Source organism: Buceros rhinoceros, unplaced genomic scaffold (assembly GCF_000710305.1).
Source record: "Buceros rhinoceros silvestris isolate BGI_N320 unplaced genomic scaffold, ASM71030v1 scaffold1437, whole genome shotgun sequence".
Lineage (NCBI taxonomy): Eukaryota > Metazoa > Chordata > Aves > Bucerotiformes > Bucerotidae > Buceros > Buceros rhinoceros.
Window position 1 is genome coordinate 59,129 of NW_010422571.1, and position 26,965 is coordinate 86,093.

The following is a 26,965-nucleotide window of genomic DNA, read 5'->3' on the forward strand; positions in this document are numbered from 1 at the left end:
TCTGCTCTTACTGTGTGGTACCTTGCAGCATCTATCAGTGATAAAGGTGAGCAGCCATGTCTTGAACTAGGGGAGGGAGCGTGTTGAACCAGCACCTGATGGACAGCAGACTTGGCTGCCCCGTTCCTTCCAGCAGCTCTGATCGCTTATGACTGTGTGGGTTTTCCCAGTCCCTTGTTCCTGCCTACTTGACACACTTCTGCATTTTACTGTTACAATTTTGACACAGATGTCATGAGACGGCAGTAGAGGAGATGCTGAGAAAATTTGATACCTTAGTATGAACTGCGTAGTCATTAAATAGCAAACCCTAGGATTTTTAGTAACTAGAGACAAAACAGACCCTATCAAAAAACATCAAACAAAATGTCTGCATGATTCCACTGAGTTGCTGGGTGTTACAGAGTAAGGACTGAAATTTAGTTGTTCTGTAGTATCTTTTTTCAAAAATAATCTTGTTTTTTTTTCAATTTCGTATGTCCATCCTAACTCTTTCCATTATTTCCTCTCACATTCACAGAAAAGGAGTAACTGAAACCTGATTCTTTGCTGCTATCCCTCCTGTCTCCAAACCACATATTCAAGTGGTTGTTTCCACTATGCCTGCATACCTCTTTTGCTGCTTCTGCATTTTAGTCTTCTGGGCCTAATGGATCAAATTCTTTTAGACCACTTTTGTGACAGGCGAAAAGGAAATTCCCTAGGTAACCATAACCTCTCAAAAAAGCAAACGATGCTGCAGTCAAATAGGGTCTCATCATGATCAATTGTTTTTTTATGAGCCTTTAGTGACACTCTGAGAGCTTCTGCTTAATTATCTGATTTATATTATCTTCTTTGTTCTGTAGTGTTTCTTTCCTGCTTCTCATGTTATGAAAAAAAAAAGCATGAGATTATTGAACAGACATAAAATTTGTTACCCTGCAGAGTAGCCCTACAAATAACAAAGGGCTATCAGAGATTTGATGTGTTATCTGGCAGAAAGTCAGGAGTGGAAAGGCTGCAAAGTGTTAGATGATGGAGCAAGCGAACAAGTAAACCAAATCCCTGTTTGTAGCATTCATACTGGTGTTTTGAAGGAGTGCAAGAAAAAAGCAGATGAGATTTTGCATCAGGTACCTAAAACCAGCTAGCTGGAAGGTGATAGCAACTCTCTTTATCTAGTGAAAGCCAAAAGCACCTTCCCCCCCACCCCAATCCATTATAATGGACGTGGCCTTGAAGAAGAAATTTGCTAATAGAGGAAATTTGAGGACTAAGTATGACAAAAACATGATAATGGAGAGGCAGAGAGTTCCGTGCCAAGAACAAATGTTGGGTGGACTGCATGAGGAGATTCAGAAACCTGCAGGTGGAAGATAACTCTTCAACATTCTTTAGACTTCAAGAGCAAGTTAGTGAATACACAGTGTTACAGCAACTGAAAATCTTTCAAAAGACCATGCAGCTGGGAGAAATGTGATTTATTTTAAAGTAATATCTTGCAAGGTCTGTGCTGACCCATTGTGATACTAATGCTGGTCTGTGGGTTGTCGTTGAACAGTCTTCTCCTAAGTTATAGCATCCAAAACACAAACTACAGAATATCTTGCTTTGGTGTGGTGTTCTGTAGCCTTTTTAATGGCTTTGCAACAAAAGCAGCCTAGGCAGTGTCTGAAAACACACATGGGGAGGTCAGTGCTGGATGCAAGACACCTAGCAGCTTCCCTGGGCCTCTCAGTAAGGCAAGCTGATGGGACTGCACAGGGGAAAGCATGCTCCTGGGGATCCGAAAAACAGCAAAATACATCAACAATTGTTAAACAAAACATTATAAAAGGCAACACACACTCCACACCTGGGAAATTCTTAACAAGAACTGGCAAAATAAGGAATCAGGAAGTCACTGCACCCTGGATTTTGTTAATTCTTGAAATCTTGTGGGGAGTTAATTGTTTATATATTAGAGAAAATACCTTTATATATTAGAGAAAATATACCTGAAATATCACCTGAAGGTTTTTGGTTGTTTTTGTGTTGTTGGTTTTTTTTTTTTTCTGATAGGTAAATTATTTCATGGCTATCCTAGAAAAATTTCTGATGTTCTCCAAAACATCTTATTGCACCCTCTAGTTCTAGACAGACAAGGCACCTGGTCTTGGGGGACATAGCCACAGTTATTCCTGTCCTGTCACTGAAGCGTGTATGTGGAATATTAACCTGGAAGAAATATTTGTTATTACATACAGCCCTATTCTAAGTCAGGACAGCGTATCAAACCAGGGCATGCAATTCTGCCTTTCTGCTGTTAAATCTAAATGACAACAGAGGGAAAAGTCAGTGGAAACTAATTGTATGGCTAATTAAAACAGTTTGAAAGGAAGCAATTGCAAGAAGAGAAATTGCATTATAGGCAAGAGCAGAGGATGGTAAATGTTTAAATACGCAGCCTTCAGATGTCGGTTTTCCTCAGAGAATGTCCCCCATATGAGACGTCTGCTATTCAGCTGCATTCAACCTGTAGGGCAGAAAATTTTGTATAGGAAAGGTAGAGGCTGGAGGCAGTAATGCTCATTGAGCTTTATGACAATCAGTGCGAGAGGCTTGGGATTGAAAACAGATTTTTAAGGTTTATTTTTCATTTTCGTCCCTTTTCATTCCTTAAAATGCTTAAAGGAATGTGGAAAAAAAAATGGAGTTCTGGAGGCAGTAATGCTCATTGAGCTTTATGACAATCAGTGCGAGAGGCTTGGGATTGAAAACAGATTTTTAAGGTTTATTTTTCATTTTCGTCCCTTTTCATTCCTTAAAATGCTTAAAGGAATGTGGAAAAAAAAATGGAGTTCTATTTTTCCAAAGACAATGAAGGGAGAAGTGACTGGGAGCAGTAGAAAACTTTCAAAGCACTAAGTGGAGAACACAATGAAACCCAGTGAAACTTTGAAAAAGATGGTCAGAAAAAAGAATGGATAGAAAGGAGAGAGAAAAGTCAGTTCAGTGGGATAAGAGGCTCCACTTAAAAGACACCTCAATGTTTAAATATGTACAATGAAGGGCAGTGAGGGACCATTTAGGAGGTCAGGTTTCTTTTTCGCTTATACAAGCTAGAAAAAAGTAAATTTTTATGTTTGGTCACAGTTGCTTTGACTTTGCATTTTGATATTCGTTAATTAATTATTTAATTTCTTTATTGTGGAGGCTGAAAGAATTGGGGGCTTCTGCCTCTTACATATGCTTATATTCCTTGCTTTTTTTCCCCCCCGCAAGTCTTATACAAATTCTTGTTCATCTACTTTATTGCTTTTATTACTCCTGATGTACTTATTGCTGGATAGCGCACATAACCCTTAGGCATACATTAACTTGTCTTCAGCCTTCCCTGGTTTCCTTTCCTGCCAGTTCTTCTGTTACTTTAAATATTTATTTAATCTGTACCAGACTCTGTCAGCCTACAATGACATATGCAGAGACATCCCCATTTTTTTTTCTTGATATTAAACCCACTATCTTGCACAGATGCTTTTTAGTCTTTCCCTTACGTTGATTATAGCTAAGTCCAGAATTGTGATGTTTAGCTTCTCCATCTGTCTTGCCGGCACTTCTCTGGAGCTCATTTACATCCGTATGACTGTATTTATTTGTTATTGTATTGCCAAGACTTTTTTTTGTTTGTTTAAATAGAAGTTCCTAGCTCTTCAATCTAAGAAAATCTAAAGAAAAGAAATCTCTTTTCATTTATTTCCTGGTACTCTATATTGATGCTCCCGCAGAAGTGGACAGTGGTATGTATGAGTTTCTTGAGACACATGTTGACTGCCAGCATCGTGCTGGACAAGTGCCATCTGTTTGGCTTTCCTTTAACCTCAGACCTGTTACTGCTTGGTGAGCCCTGACTAATACAGATGCTTAATTTCTTGTCTCTACTGTTAGAGAAATCTTCCCTGGTAAAACTATTCTTGAAGATCCAGAGACTAAAGGTTTCATGTGCTTTGTCGTCTATGAGACCTTCTGCCAAATACCCCGTTCTACTTTGACACCAGACATGAGGGTTTTCATGACTCCTATTTCAAGGTGAACATGTATTTAGCTAGACAGCTCTTCCCCACTTTGATAACACAGCCACCTGCTGCTGCACGTGTCATGGATTAGCTGCTGCGAACTCGTTGAATTTATTTGTAGTGCAGTATACCTCTGCCGTTCTTCAGTTGTGTTTGAGGGATTCTCCCTTGCGGTGTTTAGGGCAAATCTTATGAGATTTGCATAACTTGAATCATTGGAGCTCTGATAGTGCAAACAACCACATATCATGTACTTCATAACTGAAAAGGTTTTAAACCAACTTGTTGTATTGCTCTAAAAAAAGTCTCAGCATCTTGTAGCTGAAGTACTTCTTATCTTATGAAACTTGAAAGATAATTTTTAATATTACAATGCTACAAAAATGTCATTGGTGTAGTAGTAAAAATAGATTTTGCATATTTTCTGAAATGTGGAGTATGAGACATAAGTGAGATAGAATTTCTGTGAGCACGGAAAGAAACGTTTTTCTCAGTAGAGGATTGAGTGAAGAACAGAGAGGTCAATTTTAAAACCTTTCATTTTGTGTGATTACAGCCATGCTGCAAATGCCATTTCACTATAAGGGAGGACTTTAAAACATACCTTACTTCTTGATTTGTGCTGCAGGTCAGATTAACTAAAATGGTTATTGTGTCACCCTAGAGATTCCTGCTTGCTGCAAGACCAGACTTTAAACCTTATTTTTATTATTAAAAAGGCCAGCAGCAATAAAGACTATTTTAGAAGTTCTGCGTCGTTTTCATAGCAATTTGATCTTTATACACAGGTTTTTAGAACTCTTTGTACTGCAATTCTTAGCATATGTAAAAATCAGAAAGAGGGGAGAAGGAGCATGAACATTCATTGCCTCTCAATGCCTGTCCCCTCTCAATGTCCTTCTTGAGGAATGAATTTTGAACAGAACGCATGTTGGACTCCTCTGTCACGGTGGAAGAGCAGCATCTTTCCACAGATGAAGTAGATCAGGTTGAGGTGAATCCTGCTAGTGTGTGGGTCCAACATATGGCACAGGTACCCCCGCGCCTCTTCAATTGTCATTACACACTTCGGTCTTCAACGGAAAAAAATCGTCTGTTTTCACATTGCAAACCTGGGAATGACAGTTTCTGTTTGTATCTGATTTTAGTCAGACACACCAATATTAATAAAACTGGCCTCTAAAAGGGAAACAATATTAGATGCAGCTTCTCTACATTATATTTTAATAAAATGTATATACTACTTTTATTGTCTTTTACTTTCTGCCCTGACTTGTGTGCTACAAAACTGCTAGAGTTTTGACTGAACATGGTTGCCTCTTGCTCTTTCCTGATGTTGTTTAGGAAAATCTGGCAGTAGTATCCAGCCAGTATCCTCGGGTATCCCTTGATGTTATCTGCATGTCTTCCCCTTATCCTGTGCTTTTAACTGCTCACACAATGTTTAGACATTTATTCTCACGCATTTTAATGGAACAAAACTTGATGAAAAGATGATTTTGCTGGCTTCAGCAGGGTAATTTGGATGCCTGCCCGTATCGCTTAATGGGGATCTGTTGAGTCCATTATGGAGATTGAGTGTTTAAATTCATTTATCTTAATTATGTTCTCAGAAAAATCCCCAAGATGTCTAGAATGCAACAAGACTATGATTTCTTTTTTTTTCTTGCGCTCCAAAACACTGGTGAGATTCTGCCTGATTTGAAAAATTCTTGGGCTGGTTATGAGGTGGAAAATGTATTGGAGAGAGTAGATGATAGTGAATGACATATGTTCCCAGCATTGTCCTGAGAACTGCATAGTCAAAGATGCATCCATGCTGTTTTTAGAAGGTACGTCCTTCTCATACCATCCACCATGTGTCATCCTGTCCTTTGTACTGGCGGGTTTTCTGTTACGGGGCAGTGCTGGCTCCTGCAGGATGGCTCTGTCAACAGCTTTGTCAGCTTGAATTGTGTGGGGTACATGAGGATGGTGCCCAGGTGCTACCCAGTCCTTGGCCACAGCAGCATCCTGGTACTCCACCAAAAGGCACTCAACCCACCCAGTCCCCTCCACCCCATGCTGATGACAACCCAAAGCCCTCTTGGTATTTAATTCCTAGCTCTACCTCTTGTCATTGGTCTTTACTGCGGCTGCCCATCAACATCAGCTGTAAAGTGGAGATGGGCTCTTATTTCAATGCTTCTTCAAGCCAAGTGACCAAATATTGAGCAGCCACCCATTTTTAACATGTCTGACCGCAGTGCAGCTAGTTTGTATGTGTTTTGTAGGGTTGAGGGAGAAGGGGGGATGTGTTTTCTAATGACTCCTAGGGAGTCATTGCACAAGTGTATTGCACAAGGTTAGGCTAATAAAGGCTTTTGGGTTGGTTTGTGGGATTTTTTATTTTTATTGTTGTTGGTTCAAGTTTAATGGTTTTAAAAGTCCATTTCATTTTAAGTGTAATGATTCTTGAAAGTAAATCAAAGCATCTTTCCCCTTCTGGTTTCCTTTGCCACTGGAGCCTTTTGGAATTTGCTCTGCCCCCGGGGGATGCCATATGCATGGCCTGTTGTCACGCCTCCTCATGACCACCATGATGACTGAACTACGTTGCTGGCAGGAAGTTGTTCTACAGGGATGTGCCGTAGCCGCCTCTAAGTGCGGGAGGCTCCAGGTGTTGGAGGCCTGAGCAGTTGGGCTGGAAGTCAGCATGTGCCTCTGCCAAGGAACCTCAGTGTTTTCTTGCTCCCAGTTAATCCAGGGAGAGATGAAGATGTCACATAAAAATAGCTTCTAAGCCTTAGTGTTTCACTAAGTTTGAAGTTTCAAGTTGTTTTTTTCAGATTTAGTCTTATTTTGCTCTCGCCCCTGATTGGTTGCAGTGTGTTTTTGGATATAAATACACATATTTAAGACTTAGTCTAAAGACAAGTTTTTCTTAAACAATTTGTGCAAGTAGGCCAGCTGGAGGTAACTTCAGACAATTGCACAACACTAGTAGTTTTCAAGTTCAAAGCACATAAAACATTACAGTGTCTAAAATACTGTTGAAAGCAATACTGTGTACTTTGAAAAAACCAAACAAAATCCTGTTCAGAACTGAATGAATTCTGATGAATAAGGTTTTAAGTGTTGACACTGCACACAACAGCGAGAATAGTGTGTGTGGTAAGTGAATGATCCTTCAATGCTAGCATTGAAGAAGTACTACTACAATTCTGTAAGCAAAAGCCTTGCCCCCCAACCGCATGGTATTTTTTTCATTGTGGATTCTCACTTAAGTAGTAGCAACTGGGGGAGTAATGCTGTGTGGGTGGAAGAAGCTCTGTCCTTAGCCAGCTGAATTTCTCCTCCAGGTGGGATCTCTGAGAGGTGAAAAGCACACGAAAACGTGGTGTATTGCAAGCTTAGTAAGCAAAATATCTGTACTGACTGAATGAGAAATTCCAAGTAAATTTTTTTAATGATTTGCACCATTGAGGGAAGGGAGGAAGTTGGATGCTTTGCTACCATGATATGGCTATACTTTCTTTAAAGACATGGACATGCATAAATGTAGAGCATTCCCATCCGAACAGATTTTGTAGTCCTGGAAGTAGGAAAAGCACGGGCCAAGGATCTGTCCTAGTTGCATGTTGATTCGTTAAAGGGTTAACATCAAACCTAAGGGTTTGTCTTTAAGGACTAACTCAACGTGAGTAAATAGAAGAAATGCCTCCTTTGCACAGAGAGAGGGAGTGCATGCACGCACTCCTTCCCACCCGTGCCCAACCCCCAGGTTGGGCAGCTGGCAGGTCTGAAAGCACTGTGGTTGCATTAGCAAGGTGGCCAATCCAAGCTAGTAAGTCTGTTAGCAGATGTGGCCAGGCTGAGCTCCAGAACAGCTGGCATCCGTAGTTATCAGATAGAATGAAGTAGCGTGTACCTTGAAATGTAGAGATGAAGCTGCTTTTTCTTTTTTAAATTCTCTTCACTAGGGGGTTCTCTCTCATCCTAAGTTTACCTAACCAAGGTAGAGGTTATTTCTAAGGATTTCTTTGTGTTGAACAGTTTTTGGAAGTGAGTGAAAATAAATATATGCAATGTATCTCTAACTTGCTTTGGATATGCCTGAAGATTCGATTAGATTCAAAAAAGAGTGGCAGTGAACTGACAGCATCTTCCTCAGCTGGACAATAAGGTGTTTCAGAATGGCAATATTTATGCTGGGTTCAGGTAATACAATGTGAAGAAATTGAGTGTCTTGCTTGTGCAGTCGTGAATTGAGATTTTTAAAATTAAGAATATGCCCAGTTCACAGAACTCTGTGACTTCGACTTTTAGTACTAAACTGGCCTCATAAACCAGTGCTGATCAACAGTTTCCGTTAATCAGAAACAGCAAAACTTATGAGCTGAGGAACAGGCAGCAGAGCTTCTGTTAAGACTGGGCTGATACAATTCCTCCGGAGACTGCCTTGGGGTTACTTACACTGTGCTCTCTATAGGGTTGTTCACATTTCAAGGCTCTAAGCATGACAGAGTATTGGAATCTTTCAAAAGTGTCCAGAAAGACAGGAAAAGGTGCTGTGAAATAATACATTTTTCCAGTAGGGACTGCAGAGCTGACTGAAGTGGTCATGAAGAGAACCAAGAACATTTGGATACTGTATCATAACTAATGTAGGTGTTTTCTTTTCAATTAGATGCAACAAATGGAGTTAGCACAAATGCAACAAAGAGAGGCAAACCTCACAGCTTTGGCTGCCATTGGACCAAGGAAGAAAAGACCATTGGATGCATCAAACGTTGGATCGGGGCTGGAGGTACAGAGATGATTTGCGTGTTGTTGTATCTTCATACTGAATTATTGTTAATCCTTCCCTGTAGGAAGAAGTGAGAATTCTCTTACATGAAATGGCTGGTTACGTACTGTAAGAGAACTAGTCCATGTTCTTGAAAGGATTGTTTCTGGTAAATTTGGTGGGGATGTTTGTGTGTTGCAGGAAGAACTGTGGATAAGAGCACTGTGTGTAAAGGACTGAATGAAATGATGGCTCAGAGAACCTTCCGTCTGCAGGGGAGAGTAATGAAGCTGTGGTGGTCTTCTACAGCAGCTGGTTGTCATGGCCCCTCAGTTTAAGTCACAAAATGGCTGTTTTGGATGGCTTTTGAAATGGCTTTTGCTCTGACAAAACTAGACCATTCGCTTCCTGCAATGAACCAGATCACCTTTTCTGGCTCATGCTGCATTTTAAGAGTGTCCTGAAGGTGCTTTTAACAAATCTTGGTCTGAACAAATCTCTTAATGTTGTAGTGGAGTTTTAACTGTTTTCGGGACCTGTGAAGCTTATAGAGCTGCAGAAGTTCTTTCCAAGGAGACTGACATCCTACTTCTGTTAGTGATCATCTTGGCTGGAGGTGCAAGAAGTGTGTTGCAGGCTGTCACTCAAGTGTTCTTGCCAGTTTCCCCCCTCCTTCTCATGAAGCCTCAGCGTTACTCAAGTGAATGGCTGATTGGCTTGTAATCCAAGCATAGTGAACAGAAGCATGTAAAGTAACTTTTGTGTGGAAGAAGTGGTGGCAAAGTTGTCCTTTCTGATAAACCTTAAGTCTTTTTCACTCTGGTAGCCTGGGAAGCTTAAATAGATGCTAGGATTTAAAATAACCTGGCGTTTTTGCATACTGGTGTCTGGAAGGACCTTGTCTAAAGCTCAGACTGAGACAGTGGTGGCGTCTGTCCTGTAGGATTTCCCTCAGCCTGAACTGTGACAAGGGACCTCTCTAAGGAAGTGAGGTAGACTTGTTTCTCTAATTATTTTTTTTCTCATGTGGAGACAGAATTTGCTCCTTGAGGAGTCCTTGTTTACCGCAGGTGAACTGAAGGACTCTGTATCTAAATGAGCTGCAGAAAGCAGAGTTTCCAGCTTTTGAGCAGCTATTCTTCACTTCTTTGAAGTTTTTAAATGCACTTTCACATGAAACCAAAAATATAGGTTGGTTGGGAGTTTTTGGTTTTTTTTTTTTTTAATAATGCCACTGGGAAAACTTAAAAAAAAAAATTAGTCTAGCACAGGAACAGTTTTCCCCATCCTTTTCTCCTCTCTCCCCAAGCTTCTATCAAGTAACTATTCCTGTTCTTCGTAGTGGTTTTCTGTAATTATTGCCAGATTTGTTTCTGAATATTTAACAAGTCTGCCTTTTCAGTTATTTCTCATAGTCTGCAGTGTGTCTGCTTTATTAAAGGCTTCTTGAGGTTGTGCCAAAGTGAGACAGGTAAGCGTTGCTATTGAAAGGTGGTGATCCATTATTTACATTGCCAGTTTAAAAGAACATGGACGTGAACGTGCAAAACGAGACCATAGACCTTGATAGCATTTTGTTGTCACAAACTTACCTGCTGTATTTAGAGATGCTTCTCATGTCGGTTGCCTTACTGGATTGAGTTGTAAGGGCAGTAGGGGAAAGTAATTCTGCTAGTGAAACTACTTTTGTTTGTCGCATGCAGTCTTGCATTCCAGTGCCTAGTACTTCGGCTTCACGCTACCAAAAAGCTGTTCTCTGCAGACCTTTTCAATTTCTTGTGAAACTCCGCAGGGTAGCAAACTTGAGAAGGATGTTTAGACTTAGACGTGTAAGTGTCCCAATGTATCTGAGCAGGATTTATAAAAGGCTTAAGACTTCTCGTATAGAATAAAGAACTGTTTTGACAAACACTCTCTAGTTCAAAAAGCAGAACATTTGTAATACATTCATGATAACATGGCAAAACATCCTGAGCAGTAAACAACATTCCATTCTTCAGAGATGAAAGGAGGTCTTTGAAACTGAAGGCAAGTACAATATGGCCTTAGGCTGATACACATTTGGGCATCTTTTGGGGCAACCTGTCTGAGAATAATTTAAACAGGCGGGATGTACTTTCTAATTTCAAATTGCAAATACAGATAGTTTTACTCTCAAGTAATCTGAAACGTCATAACTTTCTGACTATGCAACAGCAAGGAGTAAATCTGTGCATAACACTCCTGTGACCGTTTTTTTTTTTTTGAAGCCTAGTATCTTGGTAGACAGGTATGATGGAAGAATTTATTCCTGAATTTGAATGATCCTTTGACAGTGTTGAGTGAAATCACTGATGCTCACTGCATTTTTTTTTAACTAAGACTTCAACTTTCCTTGGATAATGTTCTATATACAATGTTGTATCTCTTATGTCAATGTTAGAGCAAAGTTTACTCTGTTCAGCTTCTTTTTATCGTTACCTCCTGCAATAATTAAAGGAAAGGAATTGTTTCAGGCCATTACTGATGTAAACTGAAGTCCTAAGGTATTTGGGGAGACAGGGAAGAAATAATCAGTTACAGGATGTATTTAAAAAGCAAAACTCTATAAGAAAATTAGTTGCATATCTGCTTTTCTTTATTCACTGCCAAAATGTAATGAAAGAGTGCAGCTCAGCAGGCTGGGTTGGTATGAACCTGCTACCTTCTGGTGCAATAACAGTAAGTGTCAAGGCTAAGAACAGCATTTTGTAGCATACCATGTTTCCTTTCTCCACAAGTGAGTATCAGGTCTGGGTACCTGCTTCGTCCATACTCCGCTGCCTGGTTTTGCACTTCTTCCAGAAAGTCTTTTTACTGGAGTAGTCGAATGCCTGATTCCTGCTCGTTCATCCTGTCCTGTTCGTGTTCTCTGAAATTCTACTTTCTTTACCTGGTCTTTTAAGGGGACCTTATGGATTATTTTTATCTGGGAACTGGAACGCGTGCTGGCGTGAGCATGTGCTTTACAGCTAGAAGCCTGCTTACCAGCAGCCACATCCCTTTACAGGGTGGCAGGTAGCAAATAAAGAAAGAGGTTCCTGCCAAAGGAGTGTCTGTCAACTAATTCAGACCTCAAAGCAGTGTAAAAAGGGAAAACTGTATCTTGCCATGATTATTTCTTGTGTATCACTGAACTTGAAATAGCAGTAGCGGCAAATCCGTGAAGATCATGGAATGAAAAAAATAAGGCTAATGCTCTAGACCTAATTTTAAAAGAAAAGGCATCAATATAATGGGAATTATTTTCTCCTTCTGGTTGGAATCACTTGTTGGGGTGGTTTTGGGTGTTCTCTTCACTACAATGTAACAGTTGAATGGTGTCCTTCAGAAAGAGCAATTTGAGAAAGCCCTGGTAAGCAAATCCCTCTATTATGTGAAAACGTATTAATTGCTGGTACTTGTATTCCAGAGGTGGTGATACCTTCATCCCTACCGTTCTGGTCCCTCTGGATGCTTCTGGGGAGAATGTCTTTGGATTTCATTCATATGTGCTTTTGGGGTGATTGTATTTGTTACCCACCTCTTTTCCTTTTTTGGGTGGCATGTGGTAAGCAGTAATGAATTAAAGGATGGGAAGATTTGGGAAAAAATATCGTATTGAGAAGAGAGAATAGTTCTAAAACAAATCAGAAAAAACTACACTTGAAGCTACAGGCTTACTTTCCCGATTCTGTGTTCTGTTTCACAAATCTTATTGGTTAGTAACATGCTCCATATTGTTTTCCATACTGAGAAATAGGCAAGGATTATTTTGAATTAATTCCTATTTAGGAAAGTGCTTTGTCTCATTCTCACTGTAACTGGAGTCTTACAAGTCTGGAAACTTTTGCAGGTATTTAAAGTTGTTTTTCTGTGAGGAAACAGGCTGCAGTTCTGAGTCCTTAAACTTGGTTTCCTTCTATCCAAAGGTGTCCCAGGTCCCAGCTCATCTTTGGCCGTGAACTGAGAGTAGTGTATTTGTGCAGTATCATGCAGAAGTGGGGGGGAAAAGTCTAGGTTCCTTTTTGAATGACCACTCTTGTGGTCATCTTCTGAAGACTGTGGTTGGACCATTCTTCTACTTTATGCAGGAAAACTTACTTGCATGTCTGCACTTCTGAGTAATTTTTTGGGAAAGATTGCTTGCTTCTCATCCATTTTCTTGCTCGATGGTAACACATTAATGACTTGGAAGTGATGTAGAGCCCCAAAGTGCTGTTGGAGGTGTGTTCGTCACTTGCCTTCTTCCAGGTCATGTTGACTGATTCAGGCGCAAATCTTGTCTCTTTCTCTTTCTTTCTGACTGATGAAATGGCAAAGGAAATTTCCTCCTTCTAGATAGTGCTTGTGGCTGTTTTGACCCCACCAAGTCTGGCAGCTTTGTTGGTGGATGTGTGGGTCATGCCTCACTTCTTGTAGTCTAGTTCTGCTGCGGAAACTTTGGCTGCTGCAAGTAGCTGCTACAGAAGTAAAGAATGCAGCTGATGTCCTGGGGTCAGTGCAGAGCCATTCAAGTACTTTCTTTCTGTCAGAAACCAAGCTCTAGCCAACATGCATAAAATAATGTGGTACTTCCAGGGTGATGCACATCATCTAATACAGCAGTCCACAAATAAGCTTGTGTTCTCCTTCTGGAAAGAAGTGTGGCAAGAAGAAAGGGGAGAAATGGCTCATTTACCACACTGGTCATTGTTCCACTTCTCATATTGAGTGTGGGTAGAGAAAACAAGCTTGTCGTCTCTTCTAGGGCTAGGTCTCTGCTACATCTGATCGTTCTTAGCAGAAACTAAACTTACCCTTCTTGCTTTACAGCTCAGGATGCCGGTATGCATGTTGATTAAATGTACTCTGTATGTGGTGCTTGTTTAAGCTTTGGAAATGCTCTTTAGGCTGACCTAGGAAGACTTAAGCCTTTAAGCAACAAGTCCTTTTCTGCAGAATGGAAGAAAACCCCAGCTCTTCCAAGTGATTGGGAAAGAAGTATGTTTTGGTTTTTCCACTGTGTGACAGTCAAATCACTTTCGGGGTTTTTGGCATTTGCAGGAAAGTTGTGTGGTAGTTAAAGGGTATGCGGCCTCTTATAAGTGGTAGCTTTAGAAGTTACTGACGTCTTTTTGACCATAAGCTTTTCTGATGAGCGGACATGCTGGCATAGTTCATCAACTTCAGATTCGGCGTTAAGGATGTGACTGTGTCTAAATGTGAATTAAATGCAGAAGTCGGCTCTGTAGCAAATGATGATAAGTTTGCTGCTCCCTATATATCCATGGGGTGCAGAGAGGCTGGTGCCTCACATTGGTGCATGATAGTGTGCCAAAGTATTTTCTTAAAAGCTGCAGAAAATGAATTTAAAAGCAATCACTTTAAATTGGATCTAGACTACTTACATGTAAGAAGGTGTTCAGAGACAGGCTACAAAATGTATTTCTACACTTGAGGGGTTTCTCTCTGTCTCTTTCTGTCTCTACCACCCTTTCCCTCCACCTATAGGTCTAAAGTGATACACGAGGGAATTTTTTTTTTTTTGCTACTTTGCATATGCTTAACATATGCAGACTCTTGATTTCAGCTCTTATTCAGGCTAGCGAACAATTGAAGAGTCTACAGTGTGGTCGTACCTTTGGGGGAGAGAAGAGCTAAAAGCATTACTGCAATTATAAACTATGGCTTCAGCATCTTATCTGCTGCAAGACCTACACACAGCCCTGTCAGCTAGAGAGTTTCCATTTCAGCACTGAATTTCCTGGCTGCTGTCAGTCTAGGCCATACACTTGATGTGAATTTTGTCCCATGTAAATAGGCAAGAATATTCTTGACTGCCATTCACACACTTCAGAAACTCGGTTCATTGGCCCATATCGTGCCTTCTCTCTGCTAGAGATAAACTTAATTCTTCTTATGTGTGAAAGATATCTGCAATTTAAATGACTAATTGCATTGTAGCTTTAGGCTGAACATATTGGTAACGTGCAAATGTTGATGACATGTGAAGGGTCAAGAGATTTATAATTTAGTTGACAATACATTGCTTAAAATGATGTGGCAAAGACCCAGAAAATTTCAGCTTAATAATTGTCCATTAACTAACATGACATATTCGTGTAGTATTCATTACCTCCAGGTACAGATGAAGCATCTGATGTAGCCATACGAAGTGACATGCGTACATGAATCTTGGGCATAATAGTGAATAAACTGACATTACATTCGCAGTAATTTGTTTCAATATGTAAAACATGTTTTTGCCTACATTAGAAATGACTTGTAGGAATGTTGCAATGAAATCTTGGGAAAAATGCATAGTTGGGTAGCGTTCTCTGTTATAGAGATCTGACAGCTTCATGAGGCTTCTTTGTAGGCTGCAGATAACATCATAAATATACATATTTGTTTTTAGCTGCATGAGAAGCAGCCTGGAAGTAGAGAGTTAGGGCTTTCAAACATTGGCTTGATCTACCCTAGTGGCTGTTAAAAAATCCCCCAAACCCCAACCACCTAACACAACCAACTTAATTTAAAAAAAAGTATCATGTAAATATTGAGTAATGTTGTATTTTAGTATTGTGAATGTGGGAGTATTTCTGTCAGTCTGAGGCTTGTTTAGAATAGGCAGCATCAGTAGGCTGGCTTGTCACCAAAGTAATATCAGCTTCTTCCACTCGTTTTCTCTGGCCTAAATTAGGCACTTGTTTGTACGAGCAGAGCTGTCACAATTCTGACAGGGTCTCTTCCTTACCCCTGGCTTCTGCGGGAGACCCAGGAAAGTGTTTGAGTGCTCCATAATGTGCTAATGGATTTTTAACTTTTTTTTTTTTTTCCTCCTGTGAGCAAGGAGGGTGTCTGCGGGAGACCCAGGAAAGTGTTTGAGTGCTCCATAATGTGCTAATGGATTTTTAACTTTTTTTTTTTTTTCCTCCTGTGAGACAGGGGGGTGTTCTGTGTTTTACAGCCAGGAAACTAACGTACAGGGTACACTAGATACCACCGACCTTGGTGTGACTGCAGGTGACAGAGCTGGGGGTTGAACCTGGATGCTTTTGCTCCAGTTCACTAGGTACTCTTACCACCTTTTGACAATGTGTCTGCACACAGCTGTAGTTTTTCGGTGTTTGGAGATGTCATTGAAAATGCTTATGACTTTGCTTCCTTCTGCTGGTGGTATTTTTATAGTGTGCAGCAGAGCTGCAAGACAGCTGGCTCTCTTGGGATCTTGTCTCTGGCACTGGGATATTTATGCCACACCAAACACTGAAATGAGAACGCTTGACTTGACTTAACATTTGACTGAACACTTTGCTCCCTTAAAGTGCCCCCTCCTCAAGAGCTTAAAGTTTTGAATGTGATGGGTGTGAAGTCATTGAATTGGAGAAGGGAGCAGGTACTCCTCCAGGAACAGCTCACTGAGCTTGGCTCGAACTTGGTGGGAAGGAAGGTATCTGCTGACCCCTCCGAGCTCTGTGTCAGAGCAGCTTTGATATCCTTGTCAGTACCTGTGATGCAGGCTTGTAGATCACATGCTTCAGATGCCTAGTCTCCAAGGTATAAGGTGGTGGCGGTAGCTAGGGTAAAATAAGAGCCTTATCATGAGCTGTGGCTCTGTGTCAACTTCACTCTTGCTTTTTTAGAGAGTTGGTATTTATTTCTCAGTCCAGCCACTGGAGAGAGCTCTAGAGATCTTAAAACAGGTTTAGAGGAGCAACCTCTCCACAGAACTAGCTGCACAATAGGCATGGGACTGCAGCAGGATATCCACTATCTCTTCTGCTGCCAAGATCAGTGAGAACAACTGATCTCTGTCAGGTGTATATAAATGCTCCGAGGATCAAGAATGGGCAACAGCATGTTGCCTTGGCAAAGCTGCTGATTTGACTCATCTCTGAGGATAGGCCAAAAGCAGGGCTGCTGCTGCAGCTCCCTTCCTGGGGCTGGTTTTAAGCCAGCTGCTGGTGGTGTTGGTACTGGAAGGGTGGTTTCCAGTGGTGCAGAGCTGCATTACACAGTACCTTACCCAGCTTACAAACAGGGTCTGTCAGCTGTTGATAGTTGTCCATGCCCAGGTTCACTGGTAGTGTCTATGCTGGTAGTGAGAGTGTATGTCTTGCAGTGAAGTATCCCTCAAAACAGCAAGACACAAACTTGCGGCCCAACTGGGATGAACATGATAGAGATGTCCGAGAGCAAGGAGTGGGCTGGTCTATTTAAGGTCTCAAAAGCAGCGAGACGGAGCTTCTGTGCAGGAAGGGGTATATGAGATGTAAAGGAAAGGAGTGCTAACTGTTGCCTAGGGCCAGACAAGATTGACCTGCTGCCCAACAGGAACTTGCTCAAGAGGAAACTCTGAGAACTGAGCAGCGGAGGAGCATCCTCTAAAGTGTCCGTTGTGTCAGGTGGAGAGCTTAGACTTCGGCACTTCTTAAATAAGGTCTTGGTCACTAACAGAGGCACCTGTGATCGTGGAGATGGCATCTTCAAGTGTTTTCACTTTTGGTTCTCTAAATATTTCATTACAAAAAGACAGGCAGTACATCACATTCCACTTCTTGGTCCAAAGTCCAAAATGAAACCATGAAAGACCAGTATTTTGATGTAGCTGTAGAGGACATCCCTGTATAAACTCGGTTCAGAGTGAATTCTCCAGCGCAGAGCCAGTCTGGACTGAATGACCTAGGCTGTCTGTTGGCCTCTTTGATTTTAAACCATCATGCACTTTGAGAGAAGGACCTTTTCTTTTAACTTGAGTGTGGTAGCAGCTGTTGGTTTAGATATGTTCAGTAACTAACTAGTCCAAGAGCCCCTGGTCCCTGAAATGCTGTGCTCGGTAGCTCTGATAAGCTGCTGTGGTGCTGTGTGAAACTTGGAACTGGCTGTCTTAGCAAACATGAGTTCAGGAGAAGCTTTGGCTTTGGATGCGATATTACAGCATAAGATTGCTTTCTGTCTCTGCTCTGGGCATTATGGGTGAGAAGTTACGAATAAACAAATCCATAACTGTGCCTCAAAGACAGGCAGCCTGGCACTTCTGCCCTATTGTAGCATCTTGGAGCTCCAGCAGCTTCCAGAGCAAGCTGGGGGATTTGTGCTGTCTGCCTCCTCTTTGTAAGAGAGTGAACGGGGTGGAGGTGGCTTTGTTTGGTGTCTTTTTAAAGGTAAGACGTATAGTCTAATGACTGTTCAGAGAGAAAATACTTTTGTCTCAGTAAAGTTCTTTGAATTATAAAGAGCATTGCTGTTGGGTTACTGAAAGCCCTTGGGGATTGTTTCATTTATAACATTGCCTCAGGCCTTCTGCTGCATCCTGTTGGATTGACCTCGTTTTCAACCCGTGCTGGCAGCTGCATTGCAGAGCTATCTTTTCCCTGGATCCTTCGGGGTTGTCATATGACAAACTTGAACTGTGACCCCTTTGTGTCTTACCAGGACAGCAGTGCCCTCTCTGTGTGATGTGGCCAACAGTCTTCCCCACGCACGCATTTGTTCCGAGCCATTTAACAATCTGAAAGTTTCAAATGATGGCATTTCATAGTGTTTAATAGTATCGACTGTACAGCAAATGAAATGGGGCTGAATACCCTGCATGCTGCTGGTAAGAAATACAGCTTCCATTTCTGCAGTGTGCCCTGGGTTTTCTGTGGTTAGTGTGTTTCTCTGGTGAATCTCTTTATTTTTTAAATAAATTTCAGTGCTTGCCTCCTAACAACAGTAGTGTTCACTGCTGTAGATAGACAAGCACTGGTATTTGTTTCTAATATATCGGGGTTTTAACCAGATTTCTCTAAGTGAAGTGGGCAAAATAATTTTGCTGAAGTCTTGCAGAGAGTGTTAGGGTAAGAATTGATATAGTTAACACAGCATCCAAGCAACACCATCTCCAAGTGGTGTTGATGCTGGCAGGCATTGCCTTGCTGAAGTTACAGAGACTGAGCACTCGTATTTGTACAAATTGCATTCATTACCAAGAACCCTCCAGGAGTGATAAGAGACTGGCTGTGTAGCATAGATTGGCTCCAAGATAAGTAGCCAGTCTATTGTGCAGCTCATGGTAATCTTCCTCCTCCCCGCCCCTAATAATAAATCTTGGGGCATTTTGGAATGCGCGGGGGTTGCTCATTCCAGTAGCCTGAATGTATAACTACTAAACATCATCACCTCCTACCAGTTGTGCTTTCATAACCAAGTGAGGCAGCCGACTGAGATGGATAGGCTCAGATAGAGCTTCTGAACACGCGAGTACTTCAGCTGCATGTATTTATGCCCCCTTAAAGGACAATTCAGAGGTGATGGCCAGGGTAAGAGTTTCTCCCGGCCGTGTTTCAAGTCTAGAACCTGCTTGCAGTGACAGTTTTCTTCAAGAAGAGATGTGACCATCAGGAGCTGGGAGGTTTGCAAGTGGGAGTAAGAGGCGGGCACAGCCTGGGGATCTGCATAGAAACTGTTGTAGTTCCTTCTTCGCAGTTAGTTTGTCCCTTCTCTGTGCAAGTGTGTGTGGCATAACTTCAGTGAAACGGCAGTTGTATTGTCTTAAAACCGTAATACTATGGTTCTAAAGAAAGATAGAATTTTCTGGTGGCTTTAACTGAAACAAACCATCAAGTGGGAAGTGCTTGCTTTGTCTTTTAAAGTATCTAATGTGTGAGGACTTCTGGATTGCTGGCTTTCAACATGTAAAGCTGAACATCAGCAGGATAGTTTTATTGCAAGTAGGCAGTATAATCCGTCCAGCGTGGTTAAAAACTTGTATGTACATGGAATTCTAATATTTTTTTCTCTCTCCCTCCCCCATTTAGGGTCTGAATAGAAATGGAATTGCTCCTGGATCGTCAGGTTTTAGCCTTGCGAAACAGCTGCTCTGTCCAAGAATAACCCGCGTCTGTCTCAGGGACTTGATATTCTGCATGGAACAGGAGAGGGAGATGAAGCATTCTCTAACCTTGTACCGTGCTCTTCTGAAGTGATTTGGGTTTTACATTTCACCTTGCTGTCTACTGCCAAAGAAAACACTGAAGCATTGTTGCACTGTCTTGAAATTCCAATTTCTGGAAAATGATCCGTTGTAAGGATAACTCTTGTTTACAGATAAAGATTTTTATTAAATACCTAATTTAGCACCTGAAGGGTTTTTAATAATACTTGGCTTAAACCAGTCTGTAGACCAGTGAAAACACTGAGCTGCACACACAAGCACCTGACTACTTGCTTGCATTTAACTGTCTTGCAGGCTCTGAGGGCTTGATATGTGTCCCTAGTTTATGTATGTCGCTTGCTTCAGCACTCCAGAGTCTGCAACATCTGTCCTACATGTAGTGCCTTCTTCTAATCCAGTCTTATTTAGGGAAATGAATAACACTTTCAAGGCACTGACTGCATAGCATGGCAACTGTATTTAATCACAAACCAGCAGTCAGTCAACATGCTAATGTATTGCCTGTCTGACTCGGCACCTCCTGAAGTTTTCTGGCTTTAGAGTTACTACTGAATGCTCATTTGTGGAGAGCTAAGTAGGAAGCAAAAGGAACGAGGGGTGAGTTCTCCCCCTCCACCTTGCCTGTGAGAAAGTGACTGAGGGAAGAGCGAACAAATCGGTTGTTCTTATGATTGAAGTACACCAGACAGTGTTGTCAGGGCTTACTTTGATGTTCAGGGTTACTGAAGTTGAATACAAGGAGAGAAAGAGCCTAAAAAGGAAGGGTAAGCAGAAGAAACAGTTTATCTTTCTGTGGAGATAAAAAACCATCATTGAACTTGACCATAGATGTAGAAGGATCTGAACAAAAGCAACCTGTGCTGACTGCAAGAAAGGGAGAACTCGAGTCGCATTGAACATTTGCAGATGGAGACTTTCTTAAGGAGAAGAGTAAAGCACAGGATTCACTGCTTTATTTAGAATATTGATTTAAAACCTTAATGCGATAGAACAAGGACACTTCCCAGATAGAAAGTATCTAGGCAGTTGCCTGATTTCGATTGACTGAGGAGGCTGACTCCGGATTATCAAGCCTGCCAGAACAGATTCAAAGATTTACTGCTTGCTGGTAAGGACTGCCATGTGTGAAGGACAACCCTCTGGGTCACCCCTCTCCCCAGCCTCCAAACATTTTGCCTCCCATGACACAGTGCCGTAGCATGGCTGTTTTCCAGGACCGCTGGGAAGGGCACTGACTGTATGGAATGGCTTCCTGCTGGAACTTTTTTCTCTTAGGGAACAAGCTTCCCGTGGTTACTTGGCACGCTACTTCAAAACTTGGAGTGATGACTCACCCTCCACCGTCAGAACCACTGCAGATAGTTACCAAATTCAATAAGTTTTGAATCTTTTTGTTGTTGTTGTTGGAACTGTAGTGAACAAATTAGTAAATGAATTCTGTAAATTATTTATATATGTATATAGAGCACACACATATGTATAAGAAAAGCAGATCTTTGACTAAGCTATAGTTTGCAAGATATTGATGGCATCAGGCAAAATTGTTTTGTATAATTAAATGCTTAGCTTTACTTTTTACGTAAAGTGCAGCATTTTCCTTATTTCTGTACTGTATCTTGATCAGAAGTTTAAAATTATTTTAAATACTGCATTAAAGCAATTATTTTATTAAAAACAATAAATTGGTGACTTTGTTTCCTAATGTGAGAAGTTCAGTGTCTGAAGCTGTCGTCACCATGACTAATGGCGTGGCTCTGAGAGCGAGCCCCGGCGCTCTGCCCGTCACAGTAATTGCCACAGCAGCCTCTCGTGACGTATTGACGATAAACATCTACATTTTAAGATGTTTAAACAGAACCAGGTGACAGAGCCAAGGATCACCTGAAGGCGGGGTGGGCAGGGAGAAGAAGCAACCTCTCATTTGTCCAGTTTCCCCCAGTCAGTCAGCACAGAGGCTGGGTTGGGGTTTGTTTTGTTTTTTTAACAGCTGGGCAGAGGTAAGTGCTTTGCATGTGTTCGGGGAAGTGAAAACACAGGAGCCATCTCAGACATCAGCAATGTGCAGTGGAAGTGTTGTCCTAAATTATTTTTAAAGCAACTCACAGTTAAATTAAGTGCAGGTCAGAGAACAAAGAGGAGCACCTGCGTATTGGCCTGCCTCTTTGTCAGTGCGATACTAAAATGAAAGATGTTGGAGAAAGTCACTTCGTTGACACATAGATCTATGTATAAAGTATGATAGATGATTCAAGTCGTTTTTATAGCCTGCCCATGATGCAGATTGCTTGTTTTCATTGCTGCTGTAGCAAGTTGTCTCTTCCACAAGTAGTTCCTCCCTGCGTGCTTCCAAAACATCCCCCAAACCTTAAAATTGTATCCCGTAAGGAGTAGCAGACATTTTCAGAAAGGTTTTTCAGTGGGTCTTCAGGCCTGATTTCAGAAATGGACAGACAAGGCCTTGGTGCAAAGGCTAAAAACACTTGTCTCCCTCCCAAGGGTTCAGCCTGCCTCTCATTCGAGCTCAACTTCACTTTCAAGAAGAACAAGTGTCCTCTAAAGTGGCGCTTAGGATAATCTTGGGCTTTGCTCAGCTATACCAGGAGTTAAAAGAAACATGACCAGGGGTTCACTTCCCTTTTTTCCCATTCTTTCTGCCCTTCATGGGAACACTAAAATCCCAGTCATCAGGTGGCGAGGACAAACCCTGCCATCATGCACCCTTGGTGGTTCTCAGCATGTTCATGTTCAAGCTTGGGAACCAAGCAGCAGAGCCGTCTGTGCCACAGATGCTGCCAGGTGTCTCACGCTTGCTGCAGGCACTTCTTGCTGTCCAGGTGGCCTGCTAGCCTAGGGGCCGTTTCTGATGCACCAAGCTGTCGGGGCAACTCTCCCTGCCGCTCATGGACTCAGCCTTCAGAGGAAACAGTGTAGACGGTCTGGGGGGAAGGCTGTTGTGCTGGCCCTCTACTACCACTGTCTTAGCAGTGTGGTATGCCAAGTTGTGTATGGTACTTGGTGACAAAAGGGGCTCTGTACTCTTTCTCCTCCCGCTGCTGTTTTTTCCTTTTATTGCCGTTTTCAAGTCTTACCACTGAATCCAGCCCTTTGCACTGTCTGTCTTTGACTCCGGCTTTTCCCTAACACGCCCTGCAGCTTCGTTCAAGGTTTAATGAGGAAGGTAGCAGGGGCCCGTGAGACATTGCTGGAGACTCCTCAAGGCCATCGCACTCTCTTGGACATTTTGACATGAGTGGCTTAAGGCTATTCTTTGCATCAAGTCGTTCTCAGCCCACTCTTGTAGGCACCTGTGTCCTGCCACGTGAGTGCACCCTGCTCAGCAAAAATGCTGTCAGCTGTTCTCCAGCTTCATCTCTTTGCTCTGTTCTTTGCTTTCCTCTTCATCTGTAATCGCAGGGCTGAAGAAGGAAAGGCTAAAGCAAATGAGGATGTCCTGAAGGGACAGACAGTCCAAGTGGAGGACTTGGTGAAACGGGCTTGCTCCCAGCAACTTTTCAAATTACGGCTGCTGGGTTTCTGAGGCCAGGTGCTGCACACCCTTCCCTCTGCACAGAGCACGCATGATGTCTACATCGCATCGAGGGATGGATTCGGCCATTGTTGCCACAAGCCCCACGGCTGGGGCCTGCAGCTCCAGAGGTAACCGCAGTCTGCAGTGAAGGCTTAACTCCGTTAATGACTGCAAAACTCAGTACCAAGACTGAAGAATGTAGCACACCAGACCTCTCTGGTTTGCCACTTTTCTCATGGGCTCATTACTGCATGTCAGTGGCTTGTCCCACACTCCTCTGGTAGAAGGGCTGCCTATCTGCAAGCTGCAGTGCCAGTGTTTCTCTTGGTGCAGGCCTTCCGTAAGCTAGACAAGCCCCCCTTGTGGCTTCGTAACACTGCCTTCCAGATAAATCAGTCTTTGTTCTTAATGCCTCTGCTTGGGCTGGTCACTCTTTGTGTGCTCTCTAGCTATTCTGGCATGTAAGCTGCTAACTTTGCTACCTCGTCCTCTCCGCAGGGTCCACTGTTTCATGGTTCACAGGTTGCCTCCAGGCAGCCTGCTTTTGAAAGAGTTTTGCTGTGGAGGAAGGAGGAAAAAGATCTCCATCCTGGACTTGAAAGTTGAATGGCTGTTCTGGAGTGGAAGGAGGTGGTGGTGCAGGTCAGCTCATGTCAGCCTTGAGGCTGCTGCTTTCTGTGCAGAGAGCAGATCCTTGCAGGAAGTTTCTGTTTGATGGTGGCCAAGACTTAGACCATTAAGTCCTACTTCGATCAAGAGTTTTCTACAAGCAGTAGGTACCTCCCATCTCCCAAGGGATCTTTCCCTGGCAAAGTTACCTGAAGCTCCTGTCAGAGACCCTATCAGACCCTATTAGTGATCTATCTCTTCCCCAACCCCCATCTCACAGTCCTATGGGACTCTCCTTCCAGGTATCTCCTCTTCAGTTTGTTTCTGTCTCAAAAGTAGGGAAGAGTATAGAGCCATGTGTCCCGTGATTCAGGTCGAGACTGGGTGCTCTCAGGACCTGTGCTGCAGCCTCAGGAGGTGACCAGTACTTGTTTCTCCAGAGCTCTACTCATCAGTAGTGTCACTGGAAGACTGCCTTCCGTGGGGCTGTGCCCTGGTGGGAGGGAGCAAAGGTGGGGGTCTTCTGTGTGGGTGCTGCTAAAGTGAAAAAGTCATCTTCACCTCAGTAGCTTGGCGTGCGTGATCCTGCTCCGCCAGCTTTCCTTGAAGAACTGCGGTTGTTGGTAAGCAGTTACTCTCTCTACCAGATCACAGGGAATATTATTTTTAAAACTACTTGGAATGAAAAATTATCTGACAGATCATCTGTATCTGTTTTTGAGAGCTAATTCGTAATCATGTGTAGTTCCCCAAGCTTCTTGAGATATTTGCACTTCCACTTTGAAGTGTTTAGCGTGACGGGATTTATTATTTACAGTTATTGGAAGGTGTTTCTTATTTCTGTCCTTAGAAGCTGGAAGGGAGGAGGAGAAGTTGTTGTGGTTTTTTTTTTCCAAGTAATTATGTGTGAATATACATATGCTCTCTGTGTGTATAAGGGTGGCTAAATAACTTTCAAAAACAAATACCCTACTTCTTTGTAAAGACTGAGTTACAACGGCTCCCAGGTGTGAAACTCGAGTAACAAGGAGAGAGGGAGGAAGGAGATAAATTCTTGAAGAAGGTTGCAAGTTTTAATATGTGAAAATCCTTTGATACCTTTGTGCAAAATTGGGCAGAGAATAAAGACTCCCTTGAAGAGCTGATCAGCGGGACTTCTCTAGAAGGAAGGGTAGGAAAAGGAGAAAGTACACGGAGGATCGAATGCAGAGCTCACTCCTCTCTCCAGGAGCTTCGGTGATACCTTTATGTGCCTTCTGGTAGAGGCTTTCATTTACAGAAATGACAGAAAAAGGCCTTTCTAAAAAAAAAAAAAAAAATCCATCAAAGTAGGTAGGTATGTGTACGCAGGCTGTGTATTTAATGAAGCAGACTTACTGAGGAAGAAACCCTTCAATCATTCCTTCCTGTTCAAGGCAGTTTTCACTCTTAGCTTCATGTCTCTTAAAATTAGGAGAACCCCTCTGTAATCATCTCCGCTCTCTTTGAAGGAGTGGTGAGAAGGATTATCACTAGCTGCAGCCCAGTGCTGCAGTCCAGCCACAGAGATGAAGCACTGCGGGATGTGGAACAGGGGACATGTGCTGTCCACTGGCATTGGTGGCCTGACTTGGGCTGAAAGAAGAGGCTGGAATGAGCAGGGGGTGTGTAGATACATTAGATACCAGGAGATGTGTAGGTACAGCATGGACTATTCAACGTCAAAGAGCTGATGCAGTTTTCCTCTACTGATGTGACTAAACCACGGATGGAGGCTTGTGGCCCGCGTGCATCTGCCTTGCACCGAGCTGACATGGTAATCAGGGTTGCGCTACCTCTTGTCAGGGCCAGGGCTGCAATTTTCTGCACCCTGCCTTTCACCAGCCGATTCATTAGCCCTTCGCAGCGGGGCTGGCGGGCGGTGCGAACTCAAACAGGCCTCACCTCACACAGCTCTGAGAGGCTTTGCTTCTAATTTGAAAGCTTCAGCCACCTTTATTACAGGGGGAAAAAACCTGAAAGTGTTCCCCCAGCCGATTCATTAGCCCTTCGCAGCGGGGCTGGCGGGCGGTGCGAACTCAAACAGGCCTCACCTCACACAGCTCTGAGAGGCTTTGCTTCTAATTTGAAAGCTTCAGCCACCTTTATTACAGGGGGAAAAAACCTGAAAGTGACCCAAACTTCAGGTACAGAGGGCAAATATTAAAAGTGAGGTTGGTTTTGCCTTTGAAATTCGATTCATTAGCCCTTCGCAGCGGGGCTGGCGGGCGGTGCGAACTCAAACAGGCCTCACCTCACACAGCTCTGAGAGGCTTTGCTTCTAATTTGAAAGCTTCAGCCACCTTTATTACAGGGGGAAAAAACCTGAAAGTGACCCAAACTTCAGGTACAGAGGGCAAATATTAAAAGTGAGGTTGGTTTTGCCTTTGAAATTCCTTGCTTCTTAGAGGCTGTTGGTGAGCGATGCCCCAGAGCTGGGGAGGATGGCTCCAGAGGGAGATCCCCTCGAGTGTGCAATCAGCCCTTCACAGCAGTCTGCTGGGGATGCTGAAACAGAAAAATCAGCGTTTCAAGTTTTTCCCATGCTGTCAAGAAGAACCTGTGGGAAGGTTCTGCCTGTGTCCTTACACAAAACCAGGATATCCAGTAATTAGTGAGAGATACCTCCAGGGCAAGCTCAAATTTTGCAACACTTCCCAAGGCAGGGAAAATGCCCTGGGCTAGGGCAGTCTTGGGAAGAGAGTGAGTCAGGAGGCTTTTTTCTTTCTTTCTTTCTTTTTTTTTTTCTTTTCTATAGTCTCGATCAAGTCAAAACTTCAGAAAACTTTGCAGGGACCCGACTCTTCCAGACCTCCCTATACCTGGGTGAGCCTCCTCCACCACGGTTGCCTTTTCAAGCTTTTTCTCTGTAAGCTTTTCAAGCTTTTTCTTTTTCACGCTAAAACTTCTCGCAGTCCTGAGCTGCAGCTGAGTTTCCGACAGCTGCCGAGGAAGCCGAGCTGACCCCAGAGGCAGCATCCCCCGAGGGGGAAAGCCGGGGGGGTGCAACCCAGCCCTTGCCGGGTGGCGGGGCAGGGCGCTGCCCCTTGTGGCGATTTTTTTTTCTTTCTCCCCAGAAACAC

The 26,965-nt window shown here is 42.8% G+C and overlaps 1 protein-coding gene across 1 annotated transcript in view; it reads left to right on the plus strand.

The window, feature by feature from the left end:
* Positions 1–19,757, plus strand: part of TAF4B (TAF4b RNA polymerase II, TATA box binding protein (TBP)-associated factor, 105kDa) — a 56,109-nt gene extending 36,352 nt beyond the window's left edge. The window contains exons 10-11 of the mRNA XM_010140069.1: positions 8,707–8,826; positions 19,590–19,757. Coding sequence (XP_010138371.1) covers positions 8,707–8,826; positions 19,590–19,757 — 288 coding nt within the window. The remainder of the gene's footprint in view (positions 1–8,706; positions 8,827–19,589) is intronic.
* The last annotated feature ends 7,208 nt before the right edge of the window (positions 19,758–26,965 follow it).